A 23,136-nucleotide genomic window follows, 5' to 3' on the forward strand; every position below is an offset into this window, starting at 1 on the left:
TTTCTCCTTAATGTGGCTCTTAATAGCTACTTTGTTTAAAATTTTGTCCATGTTAACTGGAAGAGTGTGTTCGTGACTTGCAGAACAGGGAACCAATCACTTTGTGTACAATTGCAAAACTTGTGTCTACTTCTGTAAAAATTTCATGAATTTACATTCTGCAGTAACGATATCTGATGGGCCTTCTGTCATGTACCACTAGTGGTTTCTAGTTTGTGAACACGAATTCAGTACTTTGTGGATGCCATGTGGAGTGGATGCACGCTCCTTGGCTTGTCGTGCTTAAGATTTTGCTGAAACTTGTGAACTACTGGTTGTGTGGGGTTCAAATACTATTTTAGTGCATGTACATACAGTAATCTGGAGAAGTAAACCATATTGTTTATCCTCCTGCATGAGATGTACAGATGTTACTGTATGCATGTAAGTACCTATTATGTAGGTGTTCAAAGAAACATATGCTTATGTTTTGAAGTGATGGTAAAAGCTGAAGTTTTTTTTGTGACGTGTCCTGTTTAAGCCATTTTTCTTTTTAAGCAATCGGCCAGTGAAATTTACAGAGAAACCTAGACCAGGAGTTCAGATGCTTTGTTCTTCATTCAGTGTAGGTAAGGCATGTATAGATTGAATTTAGCACTGTGATTTCTTTCTGCATGACCATATTTATAATTCTTTTGTTGTGACAGCTTTAAAAATAAAACAGCCACTGTATAATAAGTAACTCCCATTTATCTGCAGTAGTTTGCTAATGGAAAAATCACCTGATGCTCCTTTAGTCTTTGTCTTGATCAGATTTTTTGTAGTCGTTTAACCCCTTAGCATACTGCCACTGTTTTGGAAAGTTACTGTTGTCTAAGATACCACAGGCAACAGCAGGGCTTACTGCCAATAATAGGTGCTTCTCATTCTGTGCCAATCGTATGCAGAAATTGTCAGAAAAATCCCTTCTTACTTAAGAATCCATAAATTTATCTACAAACGTGCTTGTCTTGACTCATAGTCATCCTCTATTCTAATCATGCGGGTGAATTTTGTGGGAAAGCTTGCTGGTACCAGACAGCATAAACATCAGAAGAAAGTTGGGAACAAATAAAGTACATCTCAAAGTCTGGCATATTAGCTCCTGCTTTTTTTTTTTTTTTTGTTTGTTTGTTTTAAATAAACTTCAGGCCACATTTCCTGGAGCCAAGAAGCAGATCATTGTATTGCCATCATCACTGCTAAGCACTGCTCTGTTATGCTGGTCTATCCATACTGGCACCGAGTTATGAAATGATATTGATGGCAGACAGGGCGCACGTGCTACAATATAACAGTCACCTAGATGATTCTGACTATGGTTAGCCAGATTTCCTGTCTAAATGGACACCTGTGTGCACAAGCAGTAGTGTTTGGTGCTAAGCATTCTCCTAGTTACATATTTGAAAACGTTTGTAACATCAAATATGACTTGCCTGTTTTTACCATGGCTGGGAAGTCTTTCTGAGGTAAGGTAGGGATTCCTTTCCACACACACATCAGTGGGAATTCTTAGTTTTTTAAACTAAACATCTGAGAAGTGTGATGTTTTAATTAATCTACTGTGTAAGAAAGTACTGCTTGATTTTTTTAAAAATTATTTGTATTTTTTTGCAGGTGGTATGTTTTTAGCCACTGGCAGTACTGACCACGTTATAAGGATGTATTATTTTGGCTCTGAAACTCCTGAGAGAATAGCTGAATTGGAGAGTCATGCTGTAAGATTTTTAAATCTACTAATTAGTTGTTTAAAGCACTGTTGAAGTTGCAAGTTAATGTTGTGAGTGGATTTGTGGCAATGTTTGCACTGAATTTATTTGTAGAATTTATACAGAATTTCAACCAGCCATCTTATGTGACTGAACTGTTTTAAGGGGTGGCAGGTATCTCTAGTTTTAAAGCATGTGGTTTACTCAATTGCTTCCCTTTACAATGCAAGTTTGCATAGCCACATATTATATGTTGCATTCAGGAAGTCGTATTGCTGAGAACATTGATTTAATTACCTAGGTAGCTGTGATTTGACATGTTCTGTGTTAAATCTTTAAACGGGGACTGAGTTCCCAGGGTTTTCCAGAACCCTTATGTCTTTGATTTTTGCAGCATGGTCCAGTGGAATCTGCCTTCTAAAGAGTCTAAGGGAAACTTGGCTTACGTTCACATGATGATGTTTAAGTGATTTTTTTGTTGTCTGTTGTCAGTGCTTCATACTCAAATCTTTAATGAGCAATTTTAATGTATCATTTTATGAATTCAGTACGGTGAATCTTCCTAGGAATACGACTTGACCCCTTGCATTTAACACTTGGTTTTTTTTTTCCATAACTTGGAGGCTTTGTTTCTTACAACTATCCCTGTTCATGTATTTTAATCTTGTTCCACTTTGATGGAACACTTCACGTGGTGTTCCAGCTCTTTGCCCAGTATATTCAAAAGCATTGAAGAACTTAAGGAAGGCAGTATATTCTTCCTGAACATTAGATGCTATACAATATTTCCTTGAGAGGTACTATGGAGTACCAAGATGCTGTAGGTGTTGGTTGGGAAAGGTCACAAGTATAGGATACAGAAATCTTACCAGTACAGAAATCTATACCAGTAAGGAAGATGTGAGGTATGTATGTAATAGTGTTAGTTTTTCTGTTTGTTTTTAAAGGCATCTGTTAAACCCTGATCTTAATAATAACTCTTTTAACACAGTGAATCTCACTGTGTGTCTTCTGTGGAGTAGACAAACAGCAAGAACTTAAGCATATTTTGAGCTATAAATTTAGAATTCCACTATTAAACCTCTTCCAAAATTTCACACCAAACAGTGATGTTGGTATTTCCAAATGAAAACTCAAAGCATTTGTAGGGTTTTTAGGTTGCAGGATAGCATAATTTACACCTGTTTGGATGGTTCTGCTCATAGGCCAGTATAGCTTGGTAAGATGATTCTGTGTTGTATATGGGAAGGCAGCTTTTCTGCCAGGTATATTTTTAATCCAAGTTTTTAAAGTACTTGGAGCTTTGTGTTGTTCAGATGAGCTTTGTGATAGGCGCTCACAAAGTGCGAGAGGACAGCTGTCTTCCCCCCCCTCCCCCCTCAGTTTAATACAGAAAATCATATTTAATTGATTTCTTAAAGCTCTTTAAAAGGGAGCTTTTCAAATACTCATCTTTCTTATTTTGTTTTAATATGATTGCCCTAATGCTGAATCCAAGCTTAACCATTTATGTTATAGTGATGAGACTTGATGAATGTGTATTCTGTCAGTGGAGAAGACTTTCAGCTATGCTAGATAAACTAAGTTGAGTGTAGTATCTGCTTTTTCTGTTGCTTTTATTCTAATAAAGAAATATAATATTAGACTAAAGAAATATAATATTAGACTATAATTTTTAAGGAATGTGTGAGTGGGAGAAACAGAATTCTCTGGATTGTGATTGGCTTACGATACTGGGGTATGTATTCAAGTTCATTGGCTGCCAAGTTATTAATGGACAGTTATTTCATTTGTCTATGCTTCACGTTTATTTGAAACGTTTCTGTAAAGCTTGTGTTTTAGATGTAGCATTAGTGCTTACTGAGTTCTGGTAATTCTCTATCAGACTTGAGTGTCTGCAGAGTTATAAAATATACTTTTTCATTGTTTCAGATTTTCATAGATCTGTCAAAACTGTATTTCATTTTTTTAAAATATAATTTCTGACAATTTTTTGTTTTTTCTTGCAGGACAAAGTTGACAGCATTCAGTTTTCCAACAGTGGTGATAGGTATGTTGAAAGGTTCTCAGATGTAACCAAACAGTATGTTACTTTGGAGTTAGGAATGTATTTTCTGCATGCAGGTTTCTATTGAGATCTTAGTACCTTAAACTGAAAGGTCTAATGGGCTAACCTAGGAGAGAATAGCTAAGTTGCAGCTGTGTGCCTCAAACTTCTATCAGACTTTGGACTAGCTGAATTTGTATTTACTTGGAGGAATTTTACCCTTTTTAAAATGTATTTAATAAGTGTTTCTGGCTTCTTCCTTTTCTTTCCCTCACATTTTAAGCAAATATTTGATCAAAGTGGGAAACAGAAAAATGTGCGGATGGTCTAAAAAAGAAGTTTTAGTCCTACTCATTTTTTTTCTAATCTGTTATTTTTAAAAGAAATTGATTTAATACTTTACAGCTGATTTTGGGAGTAGAAAGTGTTGCTTAAATTCCATTTATAAAATGTAAACCAAACTTCAAATACAGTGTGGCACCTAAATTAATTTCTCATCCTTTTCCCATCAGAAATCATAGAATGATTTGGGTTGGAAAGGACCTTTAAGATCATCTAGTTCCAGCCCCCTGCTATAGTTAGGGACACCTCCTTCTAGACCAGGTTGCTCAAAGCCTCATCCAGCCTGGCCTTGAGTGCTTTCAGGGAGGGGACACCCACAACCTCACTGGGCAACCTGTTCCAGTGTCTCACCACCATCACAGTAAAAAATTTGTTCTTAAGAAAATGAGAATTTCTATTGAAATGAAAATACGGATTTTAGCTTTCAAGGCAGGCTTCAATATGCAACCATAACTTAGTGCTAAATTTTTGTTGGTCCTTTCTCTCTTAGTAAGACAGGGAACTATGAATGAGGACCCTAGTAGTTAGCTTAGAACTTGTAATTGTCTTCCTTTTGTGTGTATTTTTCTGTAATTGTACACATCTTTGGCACTTACTGTTTTGCACTGGTCTATCACACTTGATGCTTCTATGGGTTACCTTTGTAGGCACTGTTTAAAGAAAGAAAAGCCAAAAGTCCCATAAGTAAAACAAATCTAAAAAAGCAAACAATCTCACTAGTGCTCTTTTGCTTGATGACAATTTCTTTGGAACATGTCTAGAATTCATAATTATTACTAATATGAATCATTTCTAATTAGAGTATATACATGATATACCCAGTACACAACTTTTTCTGTGGGAGTTGTGTCAGCTGTCTTCATCAGTGTTGTGATTCATGGACTAGGGAGATTGTTAAAATGTCTGATTGCTTTTTAGTTCCTCTCTTCAAAAATTACTGTTCTCTATTAATAGCACAGTTGTTTGTGAAGTATAAGCCCGAACTGCTGTGGTTTATACCTCAGTATCTCAAACGAAACTACTAGCAGTGTTTTCCTTTGTGCACAGTTGTGGGTGGTTTTGCTATGCTGATCTGTCCTTGCTTCTGTGTCAGTATCTGATACTTCGCAGTTTCAGAATACGTTACTTAAAATAGATATTTATAGAACTGTAATGGAGAAGGAGTTGAGGATAGTTGTGAATTTAACTTGGAAAAATTGATACTGTTCTGCATGTTCTGACAACTTTGTTCAGCTCTGGTTTGGAAAGATTCTTTTCTTCTGGAAAGAGAACTAATAACAGTTCACTGGAAAACTCTTACTTGTAAATTGACAATAATGTTTTTATCAGTGTTTCATGGTGGTAGTCTGAGTTGTGGTGTTTTTTCCCTCTGAAAATACTTTAAAACAAATTCTTCTAATCATCCTTTAAAACTTCTTTAAGGTTCATAAGTGGCAGCAGAGATGGGACAGCACGAATCTGGCGCTTTGAAGACGCTGAATGGAGGAGTATTCTGTTGGATATGTCCGATCGATTACCAGGGTAGGTGAAGTATTCCCTTTTTTCATCTGTTCCATGAAATCAGAAAGCGCCAGGAGCTCATCAAGTGCTGTTTGGATTTAGAAGAAGCCTTAACAATGTTATGATCAGATGGTGTGTTGTTGTTTGAAGGGTGCTATGAGTCCTCCAGTGATGTAACAACTTGTTAAATTACTGTCTTTCAAAAACAGGTAAATAAATAAATTCAGATGCATAGCTTTCAAATGTATTCTTTATCAAATTAATTGCAGGTCTATTTTTATTAAGTTAACAGAAAATCAGTAGACTTCTATAGCTGGTCTGAGTCCTGACGTGGTGTTACAGGAAGAACTCCTTATATTAGTGAAAATAAGATGGATAATAAGCTTTTTCCACAAGAGATGATGAAAGATAGTAGATGAAGTTCATCAAGTTCTGATTTTGCTGGATGTTTCCATTGACTGTCTTCACTTTTAGAAAAGTATATTAATGAAGTATGTTTATTGCACAAAGTTTAAATTGCATTATTACAGATGATGATCAGGATATTGCACTGTACTGAATAAACCTGATGAGTAGATGATTTACAGTACTACAAAATGTTTAAACACCTGCGTAAAGACTAATTTGAAGGCGATTAGATAGGAGAAAATGAAAAGAACCCAAACTCATGTTAAGTATACTAGGTAATGGCAAGTTCTCTGTGATGCAAAAAAAAAAAAGTGTTTTTTGGTAGAAGTAATGACTAATGCTTGAAATACGACTGGGACATCTATCTTTCTGGGATAACAGACATCGTTATATTTATGTATGATTGAGGGAGTCTTTAGACTAGCTGATGCAGATTATGAATAATACCATGTTAATGTTTGAAAGAAAGCCATTCCTTTAGTTAATGAAGGATACTGAGAGGGATCTTGTAGAATCTTAGAAATGCAGTTTGACAAAAGAGAAACAAGGGAAAAAAATGGTCTATCTGAGCATCAAGCTGTTTGTTTTAGGATTAGTTCTAAGAATTTCATTCTTAATTGAATTTTGTTCTTTTCCTCTGAGTTACTCTTCTTCAAATGCATCTGTGTGCATTTGTAGAAATACAAATCATTCAAACCCATGAATGGTCAGATTTGCTTTATACTTTATCGTTTTAAAAAGATCACAGAATCACAGAATTGTAGGGGTTGGAAGGGACCTGCAGAGATCGAGTGCAACCCCCCTGCCAAAGCAGGTTCCCTACACCAGGTCACACAGGTAAAAGATAAAAAAAGCTTATGGACAAAAGTGTCAATACAAAATTAATTACTAATGTTCCTTCTGTTATCTAAATATTAACACTGGAAAGCTAGTTAAAAATAACTTCTACCTTTATAACTTTAAATAGTGACATGTGTTCAGAAGAAGACAAATTTATGAGGCCTAAAGTAACGATGATTGCTTGGAACCAAAATGACCACTATGTTGTTACGGCTGTAAATAATCATCTGCTCAAAGTTTGGAATTCATCTACAGGGCAATTGCTTCATGATTTGGTGGTATGTAGTTGTTTTTCCATGCTTTTTTGACGTAGATCTTCAGTAAGTCTTTCTATATTTAGAGTGGCATGTACATGCTGAGTTCATCGTTAGGTCTGATTGTCTTCAATGTTCTGCATTAATCACAAGTGTAGCATTTCTTGGATTTTTTTTTAACTAAAACTACTCCCTCCTGCTTTTGAACCAACTTGTCTGTTTAATAGTTCTTAATAGCTCACGTTAATTTGCCAGAAGCTCCATATTTCCTGAGTTCTTGTTTGCATCTAGGAAATGATTAAATTTCAAATGTTTCTGCATCACAGGCATTTTTGCCCTACTTCCTCTACCTCCACTCTAGTTGCGGAGATAGCAATCCAGATACATGTGCTGTGGAAGTTCTAAAAGTTGATGTGCTTTTGGATGCAGCTTGTAGAGATTTCATTTTAAAAAGTCGTTGTATGGGGAGAAGAGAGTGTTGCAGTTCTTTAAGGTCTACTGTAGATATCCTGTTGATTTGGATTTTATCCTTCTGTTTGCATGTGACTTGCAATTTTGAATTTTAGGGGCATGCAGATGAAGTATTTGTCTTGGAGACCCATCCTTTTGATTCCAGGATAATGCTGTCTGCTGGTCATGATGGCAACATCTTCATATGGGACATTACAAAGGGCACAAAAACAAAGCATTATTTCAACATGGTAAGAGTTTTTTGTTGTTTTTTTTTTTTTTTTAATTCCACTTTTTCTCATCTCACAGTAGTATGTTCAGGTACTATCTTAAAGAACCATCATCAACATTCTACGTGTATACCTGCTGCTATTTCTTTTTTTTTTTTTTCTTTTAAGGCAGAAATTGAGTTCAGTTTGTTTCTAGAACTCTTACCTTTGAATTTCTTGGTTTGTAAGTATGGGTGCAGTGTAACTAATAGTGAGGTTATGGCTTTATGTGTCAGAACAAGGAGCAGGGTAACTCCTTGCTTCCAGCTGTCCAACCACTTCCTTGAATCAGATGTCTCTCAGTGGATCCTTTACTAAGCATAATCAGGTCACCAACCTTCTAGAAGAGCATTAGCTGCTTCCTTGCACTAGTACAGTTCTCCAGAGCTTTTGAGTTGATTTAGGTCAGGGTGTAAGCTTATGAGACAAGGAGGATGAATTGTGAGGATTTGTAGAGACATGTGAGAAATGGGGGAGCAAAGCAAGATGCCACTTTCATCATAATCAAGGTCTGATCTCTTTTTGGCTTGACTTGTTTATTGGTACTTCTCAATTTGAGGCTGCTTCAAATAGTTAACACCAGGGCTCTTCCACTCCTTGTTCCAAGGGACCTTTTTTCACCTCATTCTTAGGATCTGTTGTTAATTTAGATGAGGTAGGCTCTGCTGAAAAGTCTGAAAGATCTATCACTTCAGGAATCACACAGACAAGTATTTCTATTCTCAGCTGTACTGACATTCTCCTTTGACATTCGCTGTTGGCCAGTTTACAATTAACTCTTCCAGATAGGTTATTGTCTCTGAGGCTTCAACATGATGCAGTGTTTTGTTTTGTTTTGTTTTTTAATTTATTTGTGTTACAGTCAATAGAGAAGGGATTTTTTACTTTAGGTTTAAAGTTTCATGGCTTTCTAGAAGTGGCTTAACAATAAGTATTTAGTAGCTAGAATTTAACCTTCAGTAATATACTGATAGCTAAAAAGCCTCAAAATTTTTTGTTCCTTGTTTTTTTGGTTGGTTGGTTTTTTATTTGAGTATGTTTCCATATTCTTTATTGTGTCTTTTGAAATTATAGGATTTAGGAGTTAAGTTAAAATGTCAAGGGAAATGATACAAACTGAAGTGACTGGGGATCGTTCATTGCTTTATTGGAGGTATTTAAAGAGATGCAGGACTGCTTTTGATAGAACAATTGATTTTTTATTTTTGCTCTAAAAGTTTGATAAAATACTCTCGAGTTTCTTTCCCTCAATGTAGATTGAAGGCCAAGGACACGGTGCTGTTTTTGACTGCAAATTTTCACCAGATGGGCAGCATTTTGCATGTACAGACTCTCATGGGCATCTGTTGATATTTGGTTTTGGCTGTAGCAAGCCTTATGAAAAGGTGAGTTTTTTATTAGAACTGTTTAGTTAAGCTTCTAACTAAAATTAGATTAGATATGCCAATTCCTGAAACATAGAAAGTAACAAGAGTTTTGTATGTATAGGGGATGTAAGCATAATGTGTTTCTTGATGTCTGTGAGTTCTCCTACGTACAGTCCTGGCATGGCAGAAACAGCCAGCATCATAACTTCCCCTCTGGGAAGTAGCTAGTAGTACTTTTCTGAAACAAGTGTCTTCCAGCCACTTCATTTACATGTTAATTGTTTGAGCCCATATTACTTTTTATTTCTAAATTCTCAAAATAGGTTAATATTTGAAGGTTGGAATCTATCACCAAGTTTATTGTGCTACTACCAAATGAACAAAAAGCTGAATGTTCATGTTAAGGATAATTTGCTGGTTTATTTTCATTATCAGAACTTGCGATTCTTTAGACCTTGAGTTATTCAAATCCAACTTCAGTATAGTAGATTGTTTAAAATAAGCACAAGTAAATGAGCAGCCAACGCTGCTGACTGTGAAATGTTAGAAAAAGTGTGTATGGGATTCAGTGTTCCAAATTTTTAATGCATCAGCCAATCCCTTTTTTGTTTTGATAAACACATGTGTTTCTGTTTTCTTGAAATAGCTCTCAAAAATGCTTTTCTTCAGTTCTCCCTCCATTTTTTTTTAAAAGTTGTAATGGTAATTCCATGCTTGTCACTTCAAAGGTTTTTTTTTTTCCTGCTGTACATTCTTAACTGGAATTGAAACTTAATTCTGTTCATCTTGCTTATCATTGCTGGGAACAAAGATTCTGACTATTACACAATTACCTGTCTATCTATTACTTCAGCTGTGTGGACTTAAAGGACTGTTCAAGTTATAGAAAAATTTTCAGGTGGATACTCCATGATTAAGGAAGAACTTCTTTGAGAACTAAGGTTGAATTTGGGACAATGATTTCCTTGCATGGAAACCAAGGAAGCTTTTCTTAGTTGTGTGGGGAAAAAAAAATGGGATGGAAAACATTTTGAATGTTAAGTGTAGAACAACAACATTGTTTTCTATATTTGTTTTTGTTGCTTGGAAAAATGATCTTAAAAATGGAAGTACTGCAACATGTACTGGTTATAGTAGTTGTACATAACTCTTCTCATTGGGAACTTGCCTTTTCTTTCACCTTTTAAGGTGGTTTTGGAATATTTCAATTAGTATTGCTTGTTCTTTTGTGTTTTCTGGCAGATTTCCATTTTTTTTTTCCTTCAAAATTTACAACAAAACTTTCATTTGCTTCTAGATTCCTGATCAGATGTTCTTCCACACTGACTACCGACCCCTTATTCGAGACTCCAACAATTACGTCCTGGATGAGCAGACTCAACAGGCTCCTCATCTCATGCCGCCTCCCTTCTTAGTAGATGTGGATGGAAACCCTCATCCAACAAAATATCAAAGATTGGTTCCAGGAAGAGAGAATTCTGCAGATGAGCACTTGATTCCTCAACTTGGATATGTAGCAACAAGTAAGAATGGTCTTGCTAAAAATCTGTATCCAGAATTTATCTGTGCTGTAGTAATTCTGATTTGAGACAGAGTAGATATGACATAGGTGATATAAAATTGATATGGTTTTCTTGCATGCTAGCAACTATCATGTGTATTTGTGTTCTTCAAGGATGCTGAAGTGTCCCGCAGTGAATACTACTTCAAAAAAAAAAAAAAAAGCAAATTTGGTGACTCAAATGGATGTCTTTTTTTTTTTTTGTATGGATCTAACATACATTAACTGTGCTTCAGTTTCAGACTCCATAAATGTCTCGCTTGGAGTAGGTAACTTGAATAATTCCAGTGTCGTTCTGCAACTGACTACAACAACAGCATGTCTTTCTGTGATGTGAACAAAGAGATTAAATCACTTGCTATATTAAGTTAATTATCCCATTCATGTTTGTCATTCTTTCACACTTGCAGGTGATGGAGAAGTGGTTGAACAAGTTATAGGCCAGCAGACAGTTGATCAGGATGAACAAGGTATGGAGCCCAGCATTCTTGATGGTATGATTAGACAATTACAACTACAACAAGATCAAAGAAACGCAGCAGCAGATCAAGAACCTGCTTCAAGTGGTCTACAGAATGGAGAAGGAACACCTAGAAGAGGTTAGTATTTAGAGGCTGAGGATGCAGCCTCACTGCATCTCTGTGAAGTGTAGAAGTGGAGAGGGAGGTGGAAGGCTCTTTGGGGTCACTGCTGTAAGGATGCACATTCAAACAAACAGAGCTTGATTGGGGTAGGAGGGGGGAGAGGTTCACAGTGAGCAACAGGAAAAATTTCTTTACTGTGAAGGTGATCAAACACAGGGATGGGCTTCCTACCAAGGTAGTTGATGACTCACGCCTGTGAATGTTCAAGAATCATTTGGATGATGCCCTCAGTTGCATACTTCAACTTTTGGTTTCTCCTGAAGAGTCAGGCAGTTGAACTTGATCTTTAATGATCCCTTCCAGTTGGATATTGTTTTGGGGCTAAACTTCCCTTTGTGTAATTCTGCCTGGTTAAGGTTTTCTTTTCTTCACTAAAGCATTGTTTTTCCTGTGATTAAATAACAACACAAAGCCTTTCACCACTGTTCAAGAGAGTTAACTGTATTTATTGTAGAGTGCTGTGTTTTTAGCAATATATAATGTTTACAGGATCTACACTAATTCTTCTGTAAGGTTTTCAGGATGACCATTTTACCGCACTGGAATCCCTTCTTCCATCTTTGTAGATTTAAAGTGGGCTCTCTTACAACACATGACCTGTAGTTTCAATTATATGCAGTCAGTTCCAGGGAAACTGCTTTTCAGAACCTCAGAACTGCCTGAAGTTGTTCAGAAAAAAACATCTGTTAACGTTATACTTGTTTTCACTGTATTAAAGTAATAGTATAAATGACCATTTAAAAAGCATGTGTTTTATCACTGTATTTTCTACCAGACAAATTCCTGAAAATGATCCCTAGATTTCTACATATAATCACGGAGATAAAAAAATAAAAAATAAAAATAGGGAAAGTGTTAGGATTTTTCTTATCTCTAGTGAGGAAAAACAAGATTTTAATTCTCTGTAGTCCAAAATAAATGCTTTTATTTGTATATTTTAGTATTTAGAAGACCGAGTTTAGACATCCAGTCTCCTCCCAATATCGGTCTGCGCCGTAGTGGGCAAGTTGAAGGTGTGCGGCAAATGCACCAGAATGCTCCCCGAAGTCAGATGGCTACAGAGCGAGACCTTCAGGCCTGGAGACGAAGAGTTGTTGTCCCAGAAATACCACCAAGCTTACTCAGGTCTGGAAACAGCTGACTTGGCTGCAGATAAAACTAGAGAGAATGCATCATTCTCTTCTAAATCGAGTACTGCTATCTAAAATAGGTTGTGGTATGAATTGAAATAATTGAATGGACAGCTGTGCTTCAGGCTTTTAATTGTAAACTCCATTCAATGAGATGAATGGAAAATTAGTTTAATAAGAATGATTCTCCCGTATTTTATTTCAGTACTTTGAGTTCTCTTAAAAGACAAATATCTAAGATTCTTGCTTTTTCCAAAAGAAAGGGAGGTGCAGGTAAAGTTTCCATATGTGAAAGAGTTTGGAGAAATTATGCTTCTATGAGACTATGGGAGGGCAATGTGTTAAGACAAGAAGCAAACAGAACTCTTGATACATCCACAGCAAGATTTGTACTGTAAACTTCAGAACAACAGAAATTGTTCACTGCAGAAGTAATTAGCTTGCGTTGAAAAGTGCTATCTGTGAAAAGGAGAAATAATATATGTAAATATTTTTTTTTTTATGATACAGCCATAGGTACTGCCACGTTTCTGAAGAAGTTTTTGAAAGACTTTCAGCCTTGAATACTTGGATGTAGAATGATTGCGAAGGAGAGAACGTTAAATTAAAAATAGAGTTGAAGCAGTTTGTTACATTCTGATTTTTTTTTTTTTGAGGAAGTCTTGTCATATCCAACTTTTTTATTTTTTCTGAAGGTCAGAGGACTTCTGTTGTAGGCATTTGAACAATAATACAGGTCTGGAATTAATGAAATAGAAGTAGATGCTAGGGCTTTTTACATAGATTTTTTTTTTTTTTTAAGAGAATGGATTGTTTGATTCAGTATCGTTGAAAGAGATGAAGCATTATGCTTTCATGACTTCCTTGTAGGAAGCAGGAAAAATACCGAATTGCGAAAGGGGAAGAAGAGAGAGATCTTTACCAGTCAGAGAAGAGAAGGAAGTCATTCCAGTCATCAGAAAAGGTATGCAGCAACTTCTAGGAAAACTGGTGTTCTGCATAGTTTTGGGAGAAGTCGTGCTTTAATCAAAGAAAGCAGACGTTTCTGCAGGTTTGGTATTCAAAGGTTCCTGGTGATTGAGCTTCCACTTATTGCAGGACAAAGTTTGTTCCACTTTTTGTCAACACCTAGATTTCATTTTTTTTTAATTTCAGTTTTGCCTCTTTTCATCAAGGGTATTTAGTAGAATTTATAAAGACAAGGTTGTGTTCAGGCCATTTTGGTTTTACTGCAGTTAAGAGCTGAAAGGCAGTTGTGCAGGCCGATGATAAAGCATTGAGGAGGTGCGCGTGAGAGTGTTCAAGATCTTAAATTTGAAGAATTATAGGCTATGTTGTGATTCTGTGCTTTTTTTACTTTAGATAACAATGTTTTGCGTATGATAAACTTTCACAGTTGCTCTACTTTGAATACTTTTTTCATTGTCAGTTTTTTGGAAGTGGTCAGTAAGAAGGAAAGATAGCTATTGGGCTAGTTCTGTGAGGTTGTGGCCTAATTCACTGTGTTTTATAGTACAGAACAGCTTGATGAGCAACTTGAGGCAAGAACTATACTGCACAATTCCCATAATTGGGAGGAGGCAAGGATTTCAGTTCTTGATTCTGTAAATTTGTGTAAGCCATCTCAAGTGTTGCGTTAGTCAGTACTTTTAGATACCCTGTTGAGCCTCATAAAAATGTTTGCCATGACATATTCCTGTGTAACGACTCTTTGTTCTTTCTAAATAACTCAGAGTGACTCTGAGTCTTCGATAATACAGTCTAAACGTAGACTGCATAGACGGAAATATCCGAATTACCGAACACGGAACAACATTGAACAGCTTGATTCTTCTGATGAGGAGAGAGATGACTGCTTTGGTTTGATAGAGCAGGTAAGTTCTCTTGATTTCAGTATTTTGAATTTAAGTTGCTTAAGTGTAGTTTCATAGCACTGTAACTTCTTTCTTAAAACAAAACCCCTCTTCTACCAGGGACAGCATTTATGGTAACAACAGTAATGCTTACAGAAACTGTAGTACTTCTCAAACATCATTATTTGTTGCCTTAATGATGATAATTTATCCTGTCAGTTTAGACATTTCTAAACTATGTTTGTTGAGAATCTTCTTAATCAAACCCACAGACAGGCAAAACCCTGATATATTGCTGAGATTGACTTAAACTGAGATTTGGATTTGTGATGGTTTTCTTTAACTGTTCCTCTGCAAAAACATTTGAAATCTGTGTGTACACCAAAAGTTGATTTGCTTTGCGCACAAGGAAATAGTTTCAAAAGGGGAAAGGAGCTGACAAAGTCGAACTTGTTGGACTGGTTTCCTGTTCTGCTAATGGAGAATGGTGAATGGAGATGTTCAGGAGCTAAGACAATGCTCCTGTACAATGATTTTTCTCTGAAAAAGGGCTCTTGTCTTGCTAGAAGAATAATAAACAGTTCAATAAAAAGTTCAAGTTTTTCTTACTTTGGTAGTAGAGTAGAAAGGGAGCTGACAGGAGGCATCTGCCACCTGACAAATTTCAAGCACTCAGGCAGCAATAAGTGAGTTATGTGCAAATGTCTAGTAAATGCTTCACAAACTTAAATATTTTTGAAGTGAAACTTCTGATATCCAGCTTTCAGTGCTTTTTGTTTCCCAGTTTGCAACGTTATTAGGCAAATTACTTATGGCAGAATGACATAATTATGGCAGAAATCAATTTTTGGAATCTCTTATTATGGAAGTATAACAAAGAAAAAACATACGAAAATATGTTTTGATGTTAAATGTGAAAATACGTTGTGGGTGTTGTTTGTTTAGTTCAAATACTCATCTGTGTATGTGAAAAGTATTGGTCTTAATGGGGAAACTTGCTCTGAGGGACTGACAAACGTTATCAGTTGGACTAATTCAGGCAGTATTAAACTTGAGAGTGCAAGTCAAACCTTTTTTGGTTGTTTGATAGTATACAGCTTGGGACGTATTAATGCATTGTATTTAGTCACTGCAGTTATGGAAAACAATTCTTCACATGAAGTTAATGTTGATGTTTAACAGCAGGAAATTACTTGTAATATATTTCGATATATCTGGATTTCTTAGTTCTGCATTTAAATATATACCTAATTAGTACTGTGCAATCGCTTAATACTAAAATCAGAAAAATCACCTGATTCTAACTTGCAAATAATAGTAATAAAAGAAAAATATTTCAGAAATGCTACTCCTGTAACTGAATATACCTATGTTGTGTGTGGATGAAAGACCTGATAGCTTTCCTTGACTTGTTCCTTTTGCAATCATTGAATTCTTCCTTTGTGTTCTAGGTGGGCAGACTTTATTCTAAGTTCTACATGCTCTAATTACAGCATCATCAGTCTGAAATTCAGCACAATGGAGATCAGCCACCTAATTCTGATAAGCAATGTGAACTTAAATTAGTTTTTAAAAAAAAAAAAAAAAAACCACAAAAAAAACCCAGGACAACAGTGTTGCCATGTGGTAGGAGGATGTGTTGCTTTGTGCAGACTGGCTACAGCTGGTAGAGCCACACTTGGCTAATAAAATATGAGTGAACATCTAGGAGTTAGTGATTAATAGTGCAGTCCTGAGGTTAATGTGCTTAGTTGAAGTAAAGGAAGTGACAGGAAATTACTTCTTTAAATTCCATTCTACCAGATTTCTTCCTAACCATCCAGGTTAGATTGTGAGTGGAGAATGTTTTATATTTAGGACCAATAAAAATGTGAGGACTTTTTGGTTTGACTCTTGTCCATTTTTCAATTCAGGAAGCTGAAGAAAGTGAGGGCTCTGGCTCATCTGAAGAGGAGGAAGAGTGGAGAAGTGATAGGAAAAGCAACACTTTTAGCTCTAGGTAAAAGCAAACAACTCCCAGCCTTTACTTTTGAGTTTCAGTGTGGTTTTGGCAGGTTAAAGTTGTAGGAAAGTTCTAGTGTGATTCATATGTAATAATGGTTTGTTGGTGACTGTATGGCAGTGTTGCGTTGCATTGTTATTTACTGTCATCAAATGTTTTTCTCTCCTAATGTAGTTTCTAATCCTTTAGCTTGTTGGATTTTTTTTCTGCTAGCTGGTTTTTAAAAAAAAAAAAAAAAGTAAATCAGATTTTATTCATTTTTTGAGAACCTAGCAACTGTCAGTTGCTTGCTCTTAAGATTGATTGGTTGAAAACAACAAAATCTTAATTTTGATGAGTAACTTCATAATTTTATTTAGAACAGAAGTTACAGATGTTTTTTTTTTAACTGATCTTAATATGACTTTCTGAATATTCTTTCTAGAACTCTCTAGTAGCAGAAGTAAAAAGTATGAGTATCCAAAAGCAAGTTGAACCTGTGAGATTTGTAGAACTGTTTTTAAAGAATTCAGTTTTCTGAATTCTATTTCTAACTGTTTTGTTAGGGATGGCTTTCATTCAAAAAAGTTGTGAACTTTAGAATTCACCAGACAACTTTTCTTTGGAAAGCACAATTTAAATTACCGTCTTTCCAGAAAATTACATACAATATCAAATAATTATTGGGGGGAAAAAAAAGATAGCTTTAGTTCTTATGATACTGCTTTCCATGATAATCTATATCAGGAGGTGTTTGTCTAAGAATATACTACTCTTAAAATACTGACAACTCGATTCTGTATTTGTATTCCCTGTGACACCCTCGTCGTGGTCAGTGATTCTTCAAGCAGGTACTCTGACTGGATTGCTGATGCAGGGATTAACCTGCAGCCTCCTGTCCGGACCTCTCGGCGGAAAGCTGTCAGGTACTGCAGTACCTCAGAAGATGAAGTGTCAGCTGGGAAATCATCTCCTCCAAAGCGAAGGAGGAGAAAAAGGAGAAAAAAGCCCAGACCGAAAAAGCAGGAGGGGGTATGCAATTTCTTTACTCTATTCACTCTCTACTAGATTGCTCACTTCAGGTTTTAGACCCCTTCACTGGAAAATCCTGAAGTAGTGGCTATTGCGGTTGGACACTGATATTATTATCCCCAAGTAAAGGCTTCCTTTAAAAATTTGAGAACATTTCATGTCCAAGATATGTACCGATTCGTCTGCACTCCAAATGAAATCCTTTTTTCCATTTAAAACAAAAAGTGTTCAGAAAAATGGTCAAAGAGGGGGAAACATGATTATTAAATAATTGTACAGAATAATAGACAAAAAACCCTGTAATGGAGTCTGGTTTTAATGAGTATATTGTTTGAGAAACTCGGGAGACATAGTTACTGTATTTATGGGGACTGTTTCTTCTTGTGTTTAAATAATTATCTTTTATATACTTAAATTTTTAAGTTATTTTTTGAGTTACCAGAATTTTTGTGGCCATTTTCTTTCTATCACTCTCTTGATTCCAAAAATTTATCTAAATCATTTTAAACTCTTTCAATATGTATATTTATTGAACAAGTAGTTGATTTATTTAATTATGCAGCCACTTCTGATATTAGAGTTTTGTTTTATCTCTCTTTTATGATAAGCTTGATGAGCAGGGTTAACTTAATCTGTCTCCAGAATGGAATTAATTGAGGATGTTTGTTGACAAGTATATAAATTGAAATTATACATAACCATGAACTATTTGGGGGAAGAAAGCCAAAGCTTTAAATAACTCTGTAATCACTCTCATAACTTTCGATCTTCAGGTGATTTCTTGCATCTTTGTAAGATTTTTTTATTGGGCACTGAGGATTCCATCTGAACTATAAGGCTTTGATTCTCTTGAGAGTTGTAAAATAGTTATGTTGCTCACTCAGGCCTTCAAGTAGGAATAAAATGATTAGCATGAGTACTGCAGATACAACTTGAGGAAAGCCTTGAAGGAATTCAGCTATCAGGTTTTGGAAATGCACGTTAGTCTTTCATAACCTAAGCTTTTGTCTGCAGATTGTTGTTTTGATGTCATGTCAGCAATACGTCTGTCATGTCTGCTTTTGACGTCTGTTAAATTTACAGGCTAATACACCAACACAGTCAGTAAATTCAGAACTGTCGTATGATTGGCATCCTCCTGTTTGGATAACAGACACAGCTCTTCGAAGATCTCCCTTTGTTCCTCAGATGGGTGATGAGGTAAGAATATTTGTTACAATCTCCTTCAAATGCTAGTTCTGCTTACATATTTCTATAACACTTTTTGTTTTATTTTTACTTTTTTAAGGTAATATATTTTCGACAAGGACATGAAGCTTACATTGAAGCAGTTAGAAGAAATAACATTTATGAACTGAATCCACACAAGGAGCCTTGGAGAAAAGTAGTGCTTAGGGTAGGTCTGCATTGAACGTGGTCTGGGTTTCAACACTAGTAATCTGTGAATATGGGTTGTGCTGCATTAGTTTTAAAATATTAATTTTTGAGGTTATGCCATTTATCTTAATGCTTTAGTATGAAAACAAGAGGGGAAAACTGTTCACTTACCAAAATAGTTTTGAAGTTTCCTGTGGGAATCCTGAATGCGAATAGCTGTTTTCATATTGCTAAATTTAACAGGCTGTCTTCCACTGAAATCTCAAATATGTTTTCAGTATTGTTGTCATTTTGTATGTGGATATAATATTTACTTAATACAAAATTCAGTTAACTGTTATTAAACGAATAGTTCTGTGCATAGTCCAGTTGGGAATACTTTCTGAAACTGTTTGTTCTTCCCTGTAGGATCAGGAGCTGGTAAAAATTGTCGGAATTAGGTATGAGGTTGGTCCTCCCACATTGTGTTGCCTCAAGCTTGCCTTTATAGATCATGCCACCGGAAAACATACTGACAAATCATTTTCCATCAAGTATGTGCATCTATATTTTCTTGAAAAGTTCTGAAAAATGTATTTCTTTAAGCTTCTTCCTAAAGCCCTAAGGTACACACCTGAAAGGGTATTTTTCTTAATCTAGATACCATGATATGCCAGATGTGATTGACTTCCTTATATTACGTCAGTTCTATGATGAAGCACGGCAAAGGAACTGGCAAGCTTGTAAGTGTATTTTCTACATTTTTGATAGAATGCTTTTGAAATAAGAAATGTATCATTACTGGAGGCTTTAGGTGCTGTTTGCTTGTAATTTCAGAGGGCTCTCTGTTAGATAAGGTTGGTCTGCCTGTTTGAAATATGAAACCACTAGTAGCATTAGTAAGCATTTTGGAGGGTCTACCATAGCTCAAAGATAAGTCTTCAAAACACAAAATCGCATTCTAGTGTTGTCTTTTCTTGCTTTATAGTTAAGTAGCAAAGAGATTTAGCACTTCGTGGCATAATCTATTGTTTCATCTTTTATCCGAGTGTCAGTATTTTTAGATCTGTAAGCTGAAATCTGCTGATCAGAAATGTGTTAATGACATACAGAAGAAGCATAGTTAAATAACTCTTGTTAGTAAAATACGCGAGCAGAATTTTTTTTCCTCTAGCTGACAGGTTCCGATCCATTATTGATGATGCATGGTGGTTTGGAACAGTGTTGGGTCAAGAACCATATCAGCCTCAATATCCAGATAGTCACTTTCAGTGTTACAGTGTTAAGTAAGTATAAAAGGATTTTACACTTCTAATGGTAGTAGTGTGAATTGCCTTTTACTTAGCTAGCCTCTTGGTATAAGAACGTATAAGTTGTTGAAATGATTTTATTGGCCGTGTTACCACTTCTGAATGGTATCTAATCTAGCACAGTGTGAATATGTAATAATTTTTAAGCAACTTTTTAATGAAGGATAACATGATAAAATAAGTTCTTGACTTCTTTGACCGTGTCATCTTCTCTAACAACTGCTGCTTAATCTCTTCCATGAAGCAAGCAATGCAATTTCCCACGTATAGAAATTATTAATCTTCAGTCATAATTGGTTTTGGATGGGGCGTGCTGAATCTTTGTTGTTCAGATCGTAATTCTTACGCTTAAATTTCTCACGCTTCTGTCTTTTCACATTACTATCCACGAGAGCAAATATGACTGTAATGTGATTGTATGCAATCACTTGAGCCTTGTGTAAATTATGTCCGTTTCTAAGCGTAGCTGTATGCTTGCTGTGTGGGTGTGAAGATAGAACAAGTCTGTTGCCTACTAGTATTTAGCTATGTTTGCTACTATGTAGGTTCTGCTTGCAGTTTGTCCTGCATTTCATCTTTAGGTTATATTTCGCAAGATAGCTGCAGATAGTGTAATTAACCCTAGGCTACCTCAGACAAATCCCTTTGACCAGCATGCTTGTCAGGAGATAATGCTGCAATGGTGAATGCATTGTCAAGTTTGTTCTTCAACGAGGTTGAGAACACGGCAAGGTTGAGCAAATCCAAGGGTAATACTGCAAGGGGAAAAGGCCTGCTTAAATAGGAAAGGCAGAAACTTCAGTATCAAACTTAAAGCATAGTAGCTGGACTAATTCCTGGGAACTGCAAACCTGCTAGTTGTCTTCAGTTCTGTGTCCATTCTGAACTCACTTCCATCACATATGACAGAAAATACTTCTCATTAAAACATCATTCTTCCAAAGGAGATACTTCCTGTGGAAGTAAGTAGTAAGGTTTCCATTCTGGTAAAGGAATTTCTGCTTCATTTTGACTTGAGTCAGATGCTTATCTTGGGCTGGTAAGAAGCTTAGGGAGGTGTTGGCCTTCTAAAGAACAGCTTTTGCATCACTGTTGTGGCTCAGGGTGCCTGCCCCTATTTCTATTTTTAGAGATGGCATCTTGCATCAAGCAGAAAATGCTGGAAAAGTTTTGGTTGTTTGCTAGGTCTGTGAGCTCCCTAACCTGTACCTTTACCAGGAAGCAGTCAGTACTAAGGAGGATCAGAGAGTCTTGCTGACAGTCGCCCTGAACTTCTGCAAAGATAAAGCTTTCTTTACAGTGTTGAGCTGTTAATGGGATGTTTTTTCATGGTCCTTAGAAATGAAGTCACGCTAGCAATACATGAGATGTCAGTAAATGATTCAAGGCTTCCTGTTCTGAGCTTGATTTTATCCTAGGTTTCTGTAAGATGCATTCCTAGTCTGACAGCCAAATGTTCTTTTTTTTTTTTTTTTTCCTCAGTCCCTGGTTCTGGGGTTTGTGGTGTTTACGGGAAGGGACTGTGATGATTAGTTTACTTTGATCTTGCTGGGCAGTTTTATTATGAAGTTCTGCCGTATTCAGCATGGAAACCAGGCATTTGAGGAACTCTAATTTGAAACTTCTGGTGAAGTTGCAACCTGTGGTACAGTTGGATGGTTCGGAGGGAAATTGGTGAACTGCAGTCTGATGTACTTGACTGCAGTTCCTGTTTTTTAAAAGAAGCCCTTGAAATGATCTCTCTACAAAAGATGTTAACTAAAATAACGCTGCATTGGAACAAATACTTCTTTGTGTTGAAAATTAGCTGAAGTATAGGGAGCAAAAGAGAGATTGAGGTTCTGACAGAACCAGGCAGTATTAGCAGACTATGAATGTTAAATGAAAACAGATGCTGAAGGAAATAATCTGGGATGTATTCACTGAATGCCCAGAGGAATTTAGTTATCATGAATGTTGAATGAGTAGAATGGTTTTGTACCAGGATTATGTGGCCTCCCACTGATAGTTTCAAATAGAGAAATTACTAGTAGCAGGGGTATTAGGCAGAATCCAGAAGTACATTTCTTATATTTGAAATACTAAAATTTGTTGGTAGTTTTGCTGTTAATAAAAGCAGATGAGAATGTTCCTATCAGATAGTAAAATATCAGTGAATGTGCAGGTAATCTGTTAATATCAGCTCTGTTTGCTTTTGCTTCCTGTTAATTTAGGTTCTACATTTTAGTCTTCTCTTTGTCTTAATGTGGTAAGCCTTAATTAATGAGAAGTTAATACACCATATAACTCAGTTTTTATTCTTCCTTTCTCTGAGTCATTCTATTGTTGTGGCTGAGGGCTGCTTCTCCTTGTTTTCTTGGTAGCTTCCCTTTGATTATGTTACTTTGTTTTTCCAAGTGTCTGGCTTATTTTTCTTAAGCAGCTTCTTGATCTGATCATTATGATATTGATTTTTATATTGGGTAAGTTGTATATGGCAGAGAGCACATGCTCAATTTTAATTTGGAATTCTTCTTAAATCGTGTTTCCTTTTCTGCAGTGTTGACAGTTGATTCCTAACCAATAATTTTGTTTATATATATATATATATATATATATATATGTAACCACAGTATATTTTACTAAGGTCAAAAATAGCAATGATGGAGAATTTCTTTAAATATGCTTGGAAGAAATGCTTTCAACTTAAGGTTAATGTTAACTTGTGTGTTTCTATTTTCTTTTTAACTTGGTAAATCAGATGGGACAATGGTGAGGTTGAGAAGCTTAGTCCATGGGACATGGAACCAATATCTGATAATGGTAAGTAGAAACTCTCTGAACAGAGCAGTTAATGTGCTTCTCCCTCTTCATGGATCCTTTGTTACATGCAGGTAGTGCACTTGAAATGATTCTTGTAGGACAGTCTCACTTCAGTGTTAGTAAAATGTCTTTGATATATCTAGATTTTACTTCTTCACCCTGAAACTTTCCATCTTCTAAAATAGTTTTGAAGGAAATACTTGAAATATGGATCTCTCTGGCATATACAATAAAACCTGCTACTGCTGGAAGTCAAGTTTTGA

The 23,136-nt window shown here is 35.9% G+C and overlaps 1 protein-coding gene across 3 annotated transcripts in view; it reads left to right on the forward strand.

Moving 5' to 3' along the window:
- BRWD1 (bromodomain and WD repeat domain containing 1) overlaps window positions 1–23,136 on the forward strand; it is a 52,189-nt gene that overhangs the window by 10,406 nt on the left and 18,647 nt on the right. For all 3 annotated transcript variants that reach the window (XM_042867031.1, XM_042867032.1, XM_042867033.1), the window contains exons 10-29: window positions 538–608; window positions 1,636–1,736; window positions 3,737–3,777; window positions 5,539–5,637; window positions 6,992–7,142; window positions 7,685–7,819; window positions 9,094–9,222; window positions 10,502–10,727; window positions 11,176–11,364; window positions 12,351–12,534; window positions 13,410–13,503; window positions 14,273–14,413; window positions 16,306–16,391; window positions 17,210–17,405; window positions 18,489–18,605; window positions 18,694–18,801; window positions 19,191–19,315; window positions 19,422–19,504; window positions 19,936–20,047; window positions 22,812–22,873. In XM_042867031.1, coding sequence (XP_042722965.1) covers window positions 538–608; window positions 1,636–1,736; window positions 3,737–3,777; window positions 5,539–5,637; window positions 6,992–7,142; window positions 7,685–7,819; window positions 9,094–9,222; window positions 10,502–10,727; window positions 11,176–11,364; window positions 12,351–12,534; window positions 13,410–13,503; window positions 14,273–14,413; window positions 16,306–16,391; window positions 17,210–17,405; window positions 18,489–18,605; window positions 18,694–18,801; window positions 19,191–19,315; window positions 19,422–19,504; window positions 19,936–20,047; window positions 22,812–22,873 — 2,450 coding nt within the window. The remainder of the gene's footprint in view (window positions 1–537; window positions 609–1,635; window positions 1,737–3,736; window positions 3,778–5,538; window positions 5,638–6,991; window positions 7,143–7,684; window positions 7,820–9,093; window positions 9,223–10,501; window positions 10,728–11,175; window positions 11,365–12,350; window positions 12,535–13,409; window positions 13,504–14,272; window positions 14,414–16,305; window positions 16,392–17,209; window positions 17,406–18,488; window positions 18,606–18,693; window positions 18,802–19,190; window positions 19,316–19,421; window positions 19,505–19,935; window positions 20,048–22,811; window positions 22,874–23,136) is intronic.

Source organism: Lagopus leucura, unplaced genomic scaffold (assembly GCF_019238085.1).
Source record: "Lagopus leucura isolate 7727_CA_CO unplaced genomic scaffold, USGS_WTPT01 Super-Scaffold_100001, whole genome shotgun sequence".
NCBI classification, from domain to species: Eukaryota; Metazoa; Chordata; class Aves; order Galliformes; family Phasianidae; genus Lagopus; species Lagopus leucura.